Below are 15,495 nucleotides of genomic sequence, written 5' to 3' on the forward strand. Positions count from 1 at the left end.
GCCACCGGCGGCAGCCCATTCCACGCACTCACCACTCTCTGCATAAAATGTGATTTGGTTGCCTCTTAACTCTTGGTCTTATACCATTCAGAAATTTTATTTTGCATAATACTGCTGAAAGAGCAAAAAGATTATTTAAATAGGAAAATAGTTGCTCATACTTGCAGTATATGGATAATCTTAATTTAAACAGTTTAATGCACAGAAACCCAGGAGAAGATTATGGAAAAAAAGGTATTTATTTCTTGTAACACACATAAAAGTTGCTGGTGAACACAGCAGGCCAGGCAGCATCTCTAGGAAGAGGTACAGTCGACGTTTTGGGCCAAGACACTTTGTCAGGACTAACTGAAAGAAGAACTTGTAAGAGATTTGAAAGTGGGAGGGGGAGATCCAAAATGATAGGAGAAGACAGGAGGGGGAGGGATGGAGCCAAGAGCTGGACAGTTGATTGGCAAAAGGGATATGAGAGGATCATGGGACAGGAGGTCCGGGAAGAAAGAAAAGGGGGAGGGGGGAAACCCAGAGGCTGGGCAAGGGGTATAGTGAGAGGGACAGAGGGAGAAAAAGGAGAGAGAGAAAAAGAATGTGGGTATATAAATAAATAACAGATGGGGTACGGGGGGAAGTGGGGCATTAGCAGAAGTTAGAGAAGTCAATGTTCATGCCATCAGGTTGGAGGCTACCCAGATGGAATATAAGGTGTTGTTCCTCCAACCTGAGTGTGGCTTCATCTTTACAGTAGAGGAGGCCGTGGATAGACATATCAGAATGGGAATGGGACGTGGAATTAAAATGTGTGACCACTGGGAGATCCTGCTTTCTCTGGCAGACAGAGTGTAGATGTTCAGCGGAACGATCAAACGGTTATTTCTTGGGGTTTTTTATCTACGTCATATAAGATCTTTGGGCTCCCAACTATATTGGTACAGCCTTATTAAAGCTCAAAACTACTCATGTAAGATGAGCAACTGCATATGAAGTAAAAATAGGTGGAAAAACATTAGATCAGATAGACTGTTATTTGTTCTGTTAATGCTTAGAAGTTGCACCTGAGCTGTATGAGGATTTTGCCTTAAAATAAAAACTACTTTTGATTTGTGTAGGGCAACTTCAGAAGTAGTCTAAATGTGGCAAGGAAGGAAGTTTTTGACTGATCACAAAATTAGCTTGTGTAGAGATTGGTCAGTAAGTACAGGTAACAGGCTGGTGTAAATAGAAAAAGATCACTGGTGGCCCGTGATAAGAAATGGTCTTGTACCAAATATTAATTTTTTCTTGTTGTCTCAATCAGATCCAAAAAAGGCTGGAAAAACTCTCCATCTTGGGCAACGCACACAAAATGCTGGAGGAACTCAGCAGGTATGGCAGCATTTATGGAATTGAATAAGCAGTGGACATCTCAGTCTGAAACCTCAGCTGTCTATTCGTTTCCATAGATGCTGCCTGACCTACTGAGTTCCTCCAGCATTTTGTGTGCACACGTGTGCTGCTTTGGATTTCCATCATCTGCAGAATTTCTCATGTTTATGCTGTTCATCTTACCTGTTCTGTATTAATATCCTGAATCTGTTTGAAAGATGGAGGTTGTAGATTGTTTCATTTATCATGGTTTTAATATAATTCTGAAGTTTTTAATTCTGGAGAAGAAATTGGACAGCATTGATAAGGGTACAAAATAGAGAATTAATAATGCTGGCAGTACAAAATTAATGTATTGCTAGAAAAGGTGTTAAATGAAAGCTTAGGTGTATGCAGTGTTACAACTTGGTTTTGAAGATGCATTATGGGTTATATGGCTTGGAGGGTTAGAAGGATCAAAGGTAGTCTGTACCTGAAACTTTGGTAGTAGGGTAGAATACAAGACCCAGAAAATGAGACCATGGATAAGCATTTAGTGGAAAAAACAAAGTGATGGTAGATCAAAAGGAAACTCCGAGAAAAGTCAGGAGGAGAGAAAGCAGTGCGCTGTGCGTGCGCAGCCCTCCGGTGAAAAATGATATCATATCTGTTAAATAGGGGCCGTGGACAATTCTGATTTGATGGACGTGAAAGCACAGAGGAACATCTTGAAAAATTTCTGAAACGCTCATTCGCTGCTGTCATTACTGCGCAGTCGGGAATCTTTCGGAGTGAAGCCCTCAAAATCCCCGGCTTTGCCTGCTGTTGGTGACCGAGAAGGAGGTCGAGTCGTTCGGATAGAGATGGCACTCAGTACTTGGTGTCGGAAAGCTGATTAGAGCTCGAAGTTTTCGGATGACTCAGAGTTGGACCGTGGTCGAGTATGGCAGGGAGAGTTTTTCTTCCTTCTGTCTGCATGAGATGTGGGACATTTGAGAGACTTTGAACTTTTACTGTGCTCATGGACTTCTTCATCAAGTTATAGTATTGTTGCACTGTTGTAACTATATGTTATAATTATGTGGTTTTGTTAGTTTTTTTCAATCTTGGTCTGTCCTGTGTTTTGTATCACACCGGAGGAAATATTGTATCATTTCTTAATGCATGCATTACTAAATGACAATAATTTTCAGAAGGCTTTTGACAAGGTCCCACACAGGAGATTAGTGTGCAAACTTAAAGCACACGGTATTGGGGGTAAGGTATTAGTGTGGGTGGAGAGTTGGTTAGCAGACAGGAAGCAAAGAGTGGGAATAAACAGGACCTTTTCAGAATGGCAGGCGGTGACTAGTGGGGTACCGCAAGGCTCAGTGCTGGGACCCCAGTTGTTTACAATATATATTAGTGACTTGGATGAGGGAATTAAATGCAGCATCTCCAAGTTTGCGGATGACACGAAGCTGGGTGGCAGTGTTAGCTGTGAGGAGGATGCTAAGAGGATGCAGGGTGACTTGGATAGGTTGGGTGAGTGGGCAAATTCATGGCAGATGCAATTTAATGTGGATAAATGTGAAGTTATCCACTTTGGTGGCAAAAATAGGAAAACAGATTATTATCTGAATGGTGGCCGATTAGGAAAAGGGGAGGTGCAACGTGACCTGGGTGTCATTATACACCAGTCATTGAAAGTGGGCATGCAGGTACAGCAGGCGGTGAAAAAGGCGAATGGTATGCTGGCATTTATAGCGAGAGGATTTGAGTACAGGAGCAGGGAGGTACTACTGCAGTTGTACAAGGCCTTGGTGAGACCGCACCTGGAGTATTGTGTGCAGTTTTGGTCCCCTAATCTGAGGAAAGACATCCTTGCCATAAAGGGAGTACAGAGAAGGTTCACCAGATTGATTCCTGGGATGGCAGGACTTTCATATGAAGAAAGAATGGATGAACTGGGCTTGTACTCGTTGGAATTTAGAAGATTGAGGGGGGATCTGATTGAAACGTATAAGATCCTAAAGGGATTGGGCAGGCTAGATGCAGGAAGATTGTTCCCGATGTTGGGGAAGTCCAGAACGAGGGGTCACAGTTTGAGGATAGAGGGGAAGCCTTTTAGGACTGAGATTAGGAAAAACTTCTTCACACAGAGAGTGGTGAATCTGTGGAATTCTCTGCCACAGGAAACAGTTGAGGCCAGTTCATTGGCTATATTTAAGAGGGAGTTAGATATGGCCCTTGTGGCTACGGGGGTCAGGGGGTATGGAGGGAAGGCTGGGGCGGTGTTCTGAGTTGGATGATCAGCCATGATCATAATAAATGGCGGTGCAGGCTCGAAGGGCCGAATGGCCTACTCCTGCACCTATTTTCTATGTTTCTATGTTTCTAAAAGAGGGCTGCGTGTCTTCATAATCTAATCTAAACAAGTGCTGAAAAGCTAAAATAAAACAATGTTGGAAGCAACAATATTTGTGGAGATAATATGATTAAAATTTCAGCTCAGTGTCCTTCCTTCAGAAGTGACTGGGACAACAATTTGCTTTTTCCTCAAGGCTTAATTTTAAGAAACTCCCCAAGCCCTCAAGCAGAAACTGAGATTAACCAATGTGAAGTGGAAAGTCATCAGAAACATCAAGTTTCACTTTAAATATTTCGTGCATGTGTAATTGGAGATGATGCCAAGTTGTACTGGTGCACAAGCTGCATTTCCACCTCTGTGAAAGGAGATGTGTTTGGGGAAGGTGCACACTGGGAACAGATTGTACTCTAGGGGTTTAATAGTTGATGGATACAAAAAGGATCTATCACAATTAATAACCAAGTTCAATAAACTGTGAATTTAATTTTTACTTGGAAAAGAAAGATTATAAAATTTTTGCTCACAATGCTGTGAGCTTGAATCCTCAAGTCCTTGTCTTTTCTGCGTGGTTATTACTGGATTGTTTTTGGCCTTTTTAGGAATAGTCTACAATTATGTTGTCCATGAATGTTTTTCATTTAAAGTGTTTTAGTCTTTTTCTTTTTCAGAAACCTTAGAACTGAGTTATCTTTCTAATGTTTTTCCAGCAAGTGAGCAGATATTGTTTAAAATCACATAATCAGCCATGGTGTCTTTGTGGTTCCCTACTGGATCTCTAGAAATGATTTTCCTTCTAATTCTGCTCTTGGGTTATTTGCTAACATAAGGGCATTACAATAGAAATTTTTAAGCAATTTCTGCAGAAGAAGAAGAAAATTAACTAAAGCTCTACTTTCAAATGAAAATATATTATACTCCTTAATCTTAGTTTTGTAATTACCCTAATTTTGTAATAGCAATGATACCTGGTCAGTGCCAACATCCTTGACCTTCAGCTGCATGGAATGACAGTGCAAGTATGTTTCCAAGTATCTACAATCAGAATCAGATTTATTATCACCGGCATGTGATGTGAAATCTGTTAACTTTGCAGCAGCAGTTCAATGCAATGCATAATCTAGCAGTAAAAAATAATAAAATAAAACATTAATAAACAAGTAAATCAATTACGTATATTGAATGGATTTAAAAGAATGTGCAAAAACTGTATATTTTTAAAAAAAAGTGAGGTAGTGTCCAAAGCTTCAATGTCCATTTAGGAATCAGATGGCAGAGGGGAAGAAGCTGTTCCTGAATCACTGAGTAGTGTGCCTTTAGTCTTCCGTATCTCCTATGTGATGGTAACAGTGAGAAAAGGGCATGCCCTGGGTTCTGGAGGTCCTTAATAATGGGTGCTACCTTTCACAGATACCACTTCAAAAAATGTTCTGGGTACTTTGTAGGCTGGTGCCCAAGATGGAGCTGACTAGATTTACAACCTACTGCAGCTTCTTTTGGTCCTGTGCAGTAGCCCCTCCACACCAGATAGTGATGCAGCCTGTCAGAATGCTCTCCACACTACAACTATAGAAGTTTTTGAGTGTATTTGTTGACATGCCAAATCTCTTCAAACTCCTAATAAAGAATAGCTGCTGTCTTGCCTTCTTTATAACTACATCAATATGTTGGGACCAGGTTAGATCCTCAGAGACCTTGACACCGAGGAACTTGAAACTGCTCACTCTGTCCACTTCTGATCCCTCTATGAGGGTTGGTACGTGCTGCTTCATCTTACCCTTCCTGAAGTCCACAATCAGCTCTTTCATCTTACTGACGTTGAGTGCCAGGTTGTTGCTGCGGCACCATTACACTAGTTGGCATATCTCACTCCTGTACACCCTCTCGTCACCACCTGAGATTCTACCAACAATGGTTGTATCGTCAGCAAATTCGTAGATGGTATTTGAGGTATGCCTAGCTACACGGTCATGTGTAGATGGAGAGTAGAGCAATGGGCTAAGCACACACCCCTGAGGTGCGCCAGTGTTGATCGTCAGCAAGGTGGATGTGTTATCACCAATCTGCACAGACTGTGGTCTTCAGTTAGGAAGTCGAGGATCCAATTACAGAGGGCCAGGTTCTGCAACTTCTCAATCAGGATTGTGGGAATAATGGTATTAAATGCAATAATGGGTTAAAGGTTATTTCCTGACATACTATGCTTAACTATAATGAAAATCCTAGGTCTGTGTTCCCATAGGTCTTGCCTTTCTCGTACTGGGTTTTTGGTGCTGAAGTGACAATGCAATGCTGGTTCATTGCTTTGTTATTGGATGTTCTGTTTGCTTATTTACATGCTGTAATATTGTGATCTAATTCAGAACTGGAGTTCTTTCAGTAACATCCTTCGAAGTAATGTTGAAAGCAATTCAACTTCCTTTTGTCTATCTAGCAAACCCGATTCACCCATTAAACTTCCCATTCTGGCACTTCGATTTTTTTCACAACATTGCTCTTCAAAGTCTACAAACCATTAAAACAATTTCAGGCAGTGGGTTGTAAATTTACTCGTTATAGTTGTTTTCCTTTGTCGTGCAAAGTTTAAGGTATGATCCAGGCTTGCCATTCATATCCCAAAATCTTGTGCATCTTTACAAATTCTGCTTTCAACTTATAAGGGAAAACTTGCAACTGGAGTAACTTCTGTTTAATACTGGTCTTATTTTAAGAAGTTTGTTTTTTCTTGTATGTCTTCCTCAACCCCTTTGTGGCTCCCTCCTGGATCTCTAGAAATGGTTTTCCTTCTAATTCTTCTGTTGGGTTATTTGCTAACATAATTTTGATACCAAGTTTTGTTCAGCTAACAAACTCTTTGAACTGAATGATTGATCGGGTTGATTTTTTTTTCCTTCCTCTGCATTGTTCTCATGTCTTCCCAGCATTAAGCAGTTTAGTAATGAATTCTATGACTTGTATCTTGTTATATTAAATGTGATTAAAGCAGTAGGCATCTTTTTAGACTGTACTGCCTTTTGGATGTTTAATTTGTTTATATTATGGATATGAAACTTTTTGTGGGGCTACTTGAAAACCAAGCTGCTCTCAGTTTCTAATAACTGGTAATAAAGCTAATTTGAACCAAATCCAGTTCACCCAACTCTTTTGAGCTTTCTACCCTGCACTGGCATTCACCCAAGTAATATTTGATTTTTAAAATGTTATTGCCTTTCTCCATCTCTGCCATCTTCAGCCTCTTAATCCTTGTAGAATTCCATGCTGCCACAATTTCAAAATTTGGATTACCCTCAGATTTAATTGACACATCATTAATGGTGTATGTGTGCTACTTTCCCTCATCCAGTACTCATTAACATTAAATTCTGCTTAACTTAGTTGCTTATTTTATAAACTTATATAAACCCTTAGCTGCCTTCTCTGATTCAGTGGCTCTTTATATTTTGTGAACACAAAATAATCTGCAGATGCTGGGGTCAAAGCAACACTCACGACACGCTGGAGGAACTCAGCAGGTCGGGCAGCATCCATGGAAACGATCGGTCGACGTTTCGGGCTGGAACCCTTTGTCAAGACTGTAGGGGGAAGGGGCAGAGGCCCTATAAAGAAGGTGGGGGGAGGGTGGGAGGGAGAAGGCTGGTAGGTTCCAGGTAAAAAACCAGTAAGGGGAAAGATAAAGAGGTGGGGGAAGGGAGGCAGGGAGGTGATAGGCAGGAAAGGTGAAGAAAGAATAGGGGAAAACACAATGAGTAGTAAAAGGAAGCGGAACCATGAGGGACGTGGTAGGCAGCTGGGGGAGGGGGCAGAGTGACATAGGGATAGGGGAAGGGAGGGGGAGGGAATTACCGGAAGTTGGAGAATTCTATGTTCATACCAAGAGGCTGGAGACTACCTAGACAGTATATGAGGTGTTGCTGCTCCAACCTGAGTTTAGCCTCATCATGGCAGTAGAGGAGGCCCTGTATGGACATATCTGAATGGGAGTGGGAAGCAGAGTTGAAGTGGGTGGCTACTGGTAGATCCTGTCTGTTTTGGCGGATGGAGGGGAGGCGCTCGACGAAGCGGTCCCCCAATCTGCGTCGGGTTTCACCGATGTAGAGGAGGCCGCACCGGGAGCACCAGTTGCAATAAATGACCCCAACAGACTCACAAGTGAAGTGTTGCCTCACTTGGAAGTACTGTTTGGGGCCCTGAATGGTGGCAAGAGAGGAGGTGTAGCACCTGCGCTTACAGGGATAAGTGCCAGGTGGGAGATCCGTGGGGAGGGACGTGTGGACCAGGGAGTCATGGAGGGAGCGATCCCTGCAGAAGGCGGAGGGGGTGGAGAGGGAAAGATGTGCTTAGTGGTGGGGTCCTGTTGAAGGTGGCAGTAGTTGCGGAGGATAATGTGTTGGATCTGGAGGCTAGTGGGGTGGTAGGTGAGGACAAGGGGAACTCTGTTCCTGTTGTGGTGGCGGGAGGATGGGGTGAGAGCCGAAGTGCGGGAAATGGAGGAGATGCGGGTGAGGGCATCATTGATGACAGCAGAAGGGAAACCATGATCCTTAAAGAAAGAGGACATTTGAGATGTCCTGGAAGGGAAAACCTCATCCTGGGAGCAGATGCGGCAGAGACGGAGGAACTGGGAATAGGGAATGGCATTTTTGCATGTGGCGGGGTGGGAAGAGGTATAGTTGAGGTAGTTATGAGAGTCAGTGGGCTTGACGAAGTGAGATAGACGAAGTGAATTTGAGGGCTGGGTGGAAGTTAGAAGTCGATGAAATTGACGAGCTCAGCATGGGTGCAGGAAGCAGCACCAATGTAGTTGTCAATGTACCAAAGGAAAAGTTGGGGAGCAGTACCAGAATAGGTTTGGAGCACAGACTGTTCCACATAACCAGCAAAGAGGCAGGCATAGCTAGGGCCAATGTGAGTTCCCATAGCTCCACCCTTGGTCTGAAGAAAGTGGGAAGAGCCAAAAGAGAAGTTATTGAGTGTGAGAACCAGTTCCGCCAACCGGAGGAGAGTAGTGGTGGTGCGGAACTGGTGAGGTCTATTATCCAGAAAGTAGTGGAGGGCTTTGAGGCCTTCTGCATGGGAAATGGAGGTGTATAGGGACTGGACATCCATAGTGAAAATGAAGCGGTTGGGACTGGGGAACTGGAAGTTATTGAAGAGGTGGAGGGCATGGGATGTATCCTGGATGTAGGTGGGGAGAGACTGAACTATGGGTGACAAAATGGAGTCCAGGTAGGCAGATACAAGTTCGGTGGGACAGGAGCAGGCAGAAACTATGGGTCTGCCGGGACAGTCAGGCTTGTGGATCTTGGGGAGGAGGTAAAACCGAGCGGTATGGGGTGTGGGAATTATGAGTTTAGTGGCTGAGGATGGAAGGTCTCCGGAGTTGATGAGGGCGGTGATATGGGAGACAATGGTTTGATGTTTTTTGGTGGGGTCCTGTTCCAGGGGTAAGTAAGAGGAGGTGTCAGAGAGCTGTCATTTGGACCCCACCACTAAGCACATCTTTCCCTCTCCGCCTTCCGCAGGGATCAGTCCCTCCGCGACTCCCTGGTCCACACATCCCTCCCCACGGATCCACCTGGCACTTATCCCTGTAAGCGTAAGTGCTACACCTGTCCCTATGCCTTCTCTCTTGCCACCATTCAGGGCCCCAGACAGTACTTCCAAGTGAGGCAACACTTCACTTGTGAGTCTGTTGGGGTCATTTATTGCATCCGGTGCTCCCAGTGCGGCCTCCTCTACATCGGTGAAACCCGACGCAGATTGGGGGACCGCTTCGTCGAGCACTTCCGCTCCGTCCGCCACAACAGACAGGATCTCCCAGTAGCCACCCACTTCAACTCTGCTTCCCACTCCCATTCAGATATGTCCATACAGGGCCTCCTCTACTGCCATGATGAGGCTAAACTCAGGTTGGAGCAGCAACACCTCATATACTGTCTAGGTAGTCTCCAGTCCCTTGGTATGAACATAGAATTCTCCAACTTCCGGTAATTCCCTCCCCCTCCCTTCCCCTATCCCTATGTCACTCTGCCCCCTCCCCCAGCTGCCTACCACCTCCCTCATGGTTCTGCCTCCTTCTACTACCCATTGTGTTTTCCCTTATTCTCTCTTCACCTTTCCTGCCTCTCACCTCCCTGCCTCCCTTCCCCCACCCTTTTATCTTTCCCCTTACTGGTTTTTCACCTGGAACCTACCAGCCTTCTCCTTCCCAGCCTCCCCCCACCTTCTTTATAGGGCCTCTGCCCCTTCCCCCTACAGTCCTGACGAAGGGTTCCAGCCCGAAACGTCGACCGATCGTTTCCACGGATGCTGCCCGACCTGCTGAGTTCCTCCAGCGTATTGTGAGTGTTGCTTATATTTTGTGGTCTGTTGAAAGGTTTATAACATTGTACTGTTTCTGTATCCAATTTATTTTAATGTAATGTTGAGACCAATGAAGCTGTTCAGTATTTCCCATACTTCTATTCTGACAAGAATTTAAAATGAATATTTACTTATTTATCTATCAGACAGTTCTTCAACCTGATCCATACAATTTTTAGGCACTTTTGATTCTAGGTAACCAACACTGGAGAGCTTGTCACAGCCCAGATATTTCTGTTTTAAAGTTGTCAAGGTTATCGACAAGGCTTAATCATCACCTTTTGAATTACACCTGAGTGATCACTTGTACAGATTATTTCATTGTTTTAATGGAATTATTTAATGGGATCTGAATCTGTTTTGATCACTAGCCAAATACAACCACCAATTCAGGTCTTTGTACAGTTGAAATGGAAGTTACTTCATTTCTAGAGTGGATATTGCTGATTGCTTGTGACTGATGAGGGGCTTAAAGGGTGTTTTTTTTGTTTTTATGATATTCAATTAGTTGTTTCAGGTCTGATTTTTCTCTCCTTTAATTTTCCCACTATTTTACTAGCAAGTTATTTTGAAATTGAATTACGGCATCATAGGTTAATTCTGAAATTATTACTTCAATGAATGTATTTATCCCCAATCTTCATGTTTTACCTCCTTAGAAAATTTGTTTAATTTGTTGATTGTGCAATCTTGCAGTGTTCACTCTAGAAATAATTTATAAATAAAAATCTCTTGGACAAACTGAGGCACTACATTAATTCATATTATGAAAAGTATTGAAGTAGTTGAATACATTTTCAGAAGATATTTGAAGTCTATCTCAAAAGGCAAGTTCAACAAAATTGAGACCCATGGATTTTAAGGGTGAACAGCATTTGGGATAGGAAATTGGCTTAAAGGCAGAGAGCAGAGGTAATTAGCGAAAACAACAGAGACCTTAATGACTAGACAGAGTTGTGTACTATGCAGTCTCCAGATCTGCAGAAGATACAAACCTTGGCTTTATGGAAAGAATGAGCCAACATAGACTTAGTGGCAGAGTTATAAAGCGTGTGCAGGAATTTCAGTATATTTGGGTATACGTCAAGAATTGTGGCAGGTTGGGAGTGTGATTTGTTCTGTATTTTGCACTCCTAGGGGTAGGGCATACAAAACAGGACATTGACTCACTTTCAAGCAGTGGTTAGACAACAATTGGAGTGTTGTGTTCAGTTCTTGTCATCTAACTTTAAAGTTGAAAAGATAATTTAAATTATTGGTGATTCTGGGAACAAGGGATTTTGAATGTTAAATTTCATCTGGATAAACTGGGATTGTTCCCCTTGGAGCAAGAAAGGTTGAAAGAAGATTTGATAGTTTTCATAGCTGGTTTAGGTAGGGTCAGTGGAAGGAAATTGATGTCATTTGTGGATGATCCAAGGGCCAGGTTTTAAAATTTTTGGCCCAATGTTTGAAGCACATGCGAAGAAAAACTTTTGTATTTAAAAAAAAAAGTAGGTGGCCCTAAGCTGTCCTATGGGTTGAAAGGAACAGTCATTAAGAATTTTTAATATGGAATTTGAAAACTCAGCAGTTTGAAGGACTATGGGGAAAATAGTGCAAAGTGGAAATTGATAGAAATGCCTTTCTTGGGACTGCAGTAGACTCAGTGGATTGAAGGATGCCCTTATCTGTGAAAATAATTCATTTATTTTATGCCCAAATTTTGTCTCATGAAAAGTATTAGCTATGTTTTCTAATATGTTTTTGTTTTTGTTTCAGGCTAAGGTTATTGGAAATGAAAATAATGTTAAAGATGGCTATCATACTCCTAGTGCTACAAGTCCAAGTACAGAAGAAAAGCTACCACAGGACAATGCACCTTTCTGAACAAGAGCTGCAGTTTTCAATACCTGAGTTGCTGATTTCCAAATCTGTATGTTGAATTTATTGCAATTGCAAACATCGCCTATTGTACATATGGTTAATTAATGCCCATTTTGGAGAAGTGTATTTCTGCTGTTCTGGAAATCTGATAACCACTTTGTATGTGTAAAACTTGGAGAAAGAAAAAGACCCAAATTCTGTCAAATTTGAAAGTCTCAGATTCTCTTTATGAAATTACCAATAAAATTAGCTTTGAATACTTTAACCCTCATTTTCAACAGACTTTCAAGCACACTAACTATGATTCATATCATACTAGCCTTATTCTGTGCTTCAACTACACTTCTGTAATTTTGGGACAGGACTAGATAGAATGGAGCAGCTGGTACTGAGGAGCACTTATTTGGTCAGGGATTACTTCTGCTTTTATTTTATGTCCAGCGGCTTTAAATATGTTTGTACATCTAGATTAGTGACTGAAGCATGCTGATTTTTCTTCAGAAGGTACAACAACCAAAAAGTAGACGACTGGATGTATGCTACAGTCTGTATCCTGTGGGCTAAAGGGATATAATTGTGAAATTTTGTTGGGGTTTAATGGAACGAAACAAAGTCTAGAATTTAGTTTAGAACGTTTTGATGCATAATGGGTAATTCTTTGACCATTTCTGTTTGCAAACAAAGATGGGGTTTGGTTTGCTGTTACATGTATACTAGGGTTTAATTGTATATTTCCCTTTATATCACTAGAATGCTCACAATAAAAAAATTGGTTATTAAAGCTGTCTCAAAGAGTGAGATTTTTTTTTCAGTTGTCTCCAAACTGGCTTCTTGTAATGCCCAAGTCTGAGCGTGAACAGCGCTTCCAATATATATTGAATTTGATTATTTTCTCTTAGAAATACTACCAATAATTGGAGGTTGTATTCGATCTTTGAGTCTACAATATGGGGTGAAATATAATTTGGCCAGGACTGTTTCCATGCAATACATTCACCAGTGCAGTAATAATAATACAAGCATGCAGTGTTGCTAGCCATGGCTTACTTTTTCACTGTTTTTCATGGATACCAATCCTCAGGGAAATTGTATCCAATAGTTTTTATTACTTCCTACGTTCACTATTTATGCTGCAATTAGGTAACATTTGGGGCACACCACAGAATCATAAAATTGCACAAGTCCTATTAAAGAAACCGAACTACTTGGGCCTTAGTGTCTTTACTAAATTTACTAATTTCACTAAACCCTATAAACTGTTTATTTATAAGGCTCTAAGATGCAGTTTCTTAATGTTGTGTATCACAAACAGGAGAAAATCTACAGATGCTGGAAATCCAAAGCAACACACACAAAATGCTGGAGGGATTCAGCAGGCCAGGCAGCAGCTATGGAAATGAGTAAACAGTCAACATTTTGGGCCAAGACCCTTCATCAGGACTGAGTTCCTCCTGCATTTTGTGTGTATTTCTCTTAATGTTGTGATAAATATATTCCATGAAAATAAAAAGAAACTGTATGTACTAGAATTAAGAAAAATAAATGTGTACAATACTCAGGCCATATGGCCTCTGTGGAAAGAGGAATGTTCTTTCAGTGCTGGGTCCATTGTTATTTCTCATCTATATCAATGATCTGGATGATAATGTGGTAAATTGGATCAGCAAGTTTGCTGATGATACAAAGATTGGAGGTGTAGTAGACAGTGAGGAAGGTTTTCAGAGCCTGCAGAGGGACTTGGACCAGCTGGAAAAATGGGCTAAAAAATGGCAGATGGAGTTTAATACTGACAAGTGTGAGGTATGGCACGTTGGAGGGACAAACCAACGTAGAACATACAGGGTTAATGGTAAGGCACTGAGGAGTGCAGTGGAACAGAGGGATCTGGGAATACAGATACAAAATTCCCTAAAAGTGGCGTCACAGGTAGATAGGGTCGTAAAGAGAGCTTTTGGTACATTGGCCTTTATTAATCAAAGTATTGAGTATAAGAGCTGGAATGTTATGATGAGGTTGTATAAGGCATTGCTGAGGCCATTTCTCAAGTATTGTGTTCAGTTTTGGTCACCAAATTACAGGAAGGATATAAATAAGGTTGAAAGAGTGCAGAGAAGGTTTACAAGGATGTTGCCGGGACTTGAGAAACTCAGTTACAGAGAAAGGTTGAATAGGTTGGGACTTTATTCCCTGGAGCGTAGAAGAATGAGGGGAGATTTGATAGAGGTATATAAAATTATGATGGGTATAGATAGAGTGAATGCAAGCAGGCTTTTTCCACTGAGGCAAGGGGAGAAAAAAACCAGAGGACATGGGTTTAGGGTGAGGGGGGAAAAGTTTAAAGGGAACATTAGTGGGGGCTTCTTCACACAGAGAGTGGTGGGAGTATGGAATGAGCTGCCAGATGAGGTGGTAAATGCGGGTTCTTTTTTAACATTTAAGAATAAATTGGACAGATACATGGATGGGAGGTGTATGGAGGGATATGGTCCATGTGTAGGTCAGTGGGACTAGGCAGAAAATGGTTCGGCACAGACCAAGAAGGACCAAAAAGGCCTCTTTCTGTGCTGTAGTTTCTATGGTTCTGACCAGAAATGTTTTGATTCTATTGATACTGCCTATCTGCTGAGCATTTCCAGAATTTTCTGTTTCTGAATATATTACACAATTAGTCTTAGATGACAAGACCTGATGTTTCAGTCTTGGAGTGTATTCTGTAAAATTGTACATCCTTCCTCCTGAGATACAATTAACAGCTTAAGTATTGCAATTTATCAAAGATAATGGAAATCAATCAAAAAGAAATGTCAAAACTTCTATTTAGAAGCTGTTATTTTCTATCATGGTTAAACTGATAATGTACTATCCTATTCAGAAATCTGATTCACTAGATGATGTTGCATTCAGCAAATCAGACAGTATTTCAGAAGACCAAACTCAAGTTCTGTCTGATTTTACTGAATGATCATTTTAACTCAAGTTAATAGTCTCCAATCCAGACTAAAATATTTGTGATGGGGAAAAAGGAGCAGTGAAATGAAATGGACTGGTTTGTGATAAAATGGAAGATAAGTGTGATAAAAGGAAGTAATAATAGCATACACATGATCACACGATGTCTGAAGAGAAAATGGGTAGTATAGTTATGATGTGAAATTGACCTGGCTAGCAAGACTAGTGTGACTGGTTGATCCTTGAAATACGAGGTCAGCAGCGCCCTTAACCTGGAAAAGAACAATGAAATTAAATTTATGAAAGAAACTGAAATTTGAAATTAAATATAGCTTTTCTCTGTATGGAAAAGAAATCTCCTTTATATTAAAATTTTGTGGCCCTTGAGAAAAAGGTTGTATGCTCCCTTATAATGGCAATCTATCTTCAAGGTCCTAAACTCTGACGTTCCCTCCCTGCACCTTTGCCTCACCACTCTACCATCTGTTGGGCGTTTATTCAACTGGCCCTTGTAAATTTCCCTTAGTGTGTGAGTGGGGTTGGTGGCAGAAATAGACCAGCTTTAAAATAGGTGTTTGATCATCAGTGCAGACTTGGAGCTGAAGGGTGCATAAACTTGGAAGTTACAA

The 15,495-nt window shown here is 41.6% G+C and overlaps 1 protein-coding gene across 4 annotated transcripts in view; it reads left to right on the forward strand.

The window, feature by feature from the left end:
• tpd52l2b (tpd52 like 2b) overlaps nt 1-12,702 on the forward strand; it is a 68,580-nt gene extending 55,878 nt beyond the window's left edge. For all 4 annotated transcript variants that reach the window (XM_072241299.1, XM_072241315.1, XM_072241308.1 and 1 more), the window contains one exon: nt 11,813-12,702. In XM_072241299.1, the coding sequence (XP_072097400.1) occupies nt 11,813-11,920 (108 nt within the window). In that variant the 3' untranslated portion in view covers nt 11,921-12,702. The remainder of the gene's footprint in view (nt 1-11,812) is intronic.
• Nucleotides 12,703-15,495: the final 2,793 nt, after the last annotated feature.

This window comes from Mobula birostris, chromosome 2 (assembly GCF_030028105.1).
Source record: "Mobula birostris isolate sMobBir1 chromosome 2, sMobBir1.hap1, whole genome shotgun sequence".
In the NCBI taxonomy this organism is placed as follows: Eukaryota; Metazoa; Chordata; class Chondrichthyes; order Myliobatiformes; family Myliobatidae; genus Mobula; species Mobula birostris.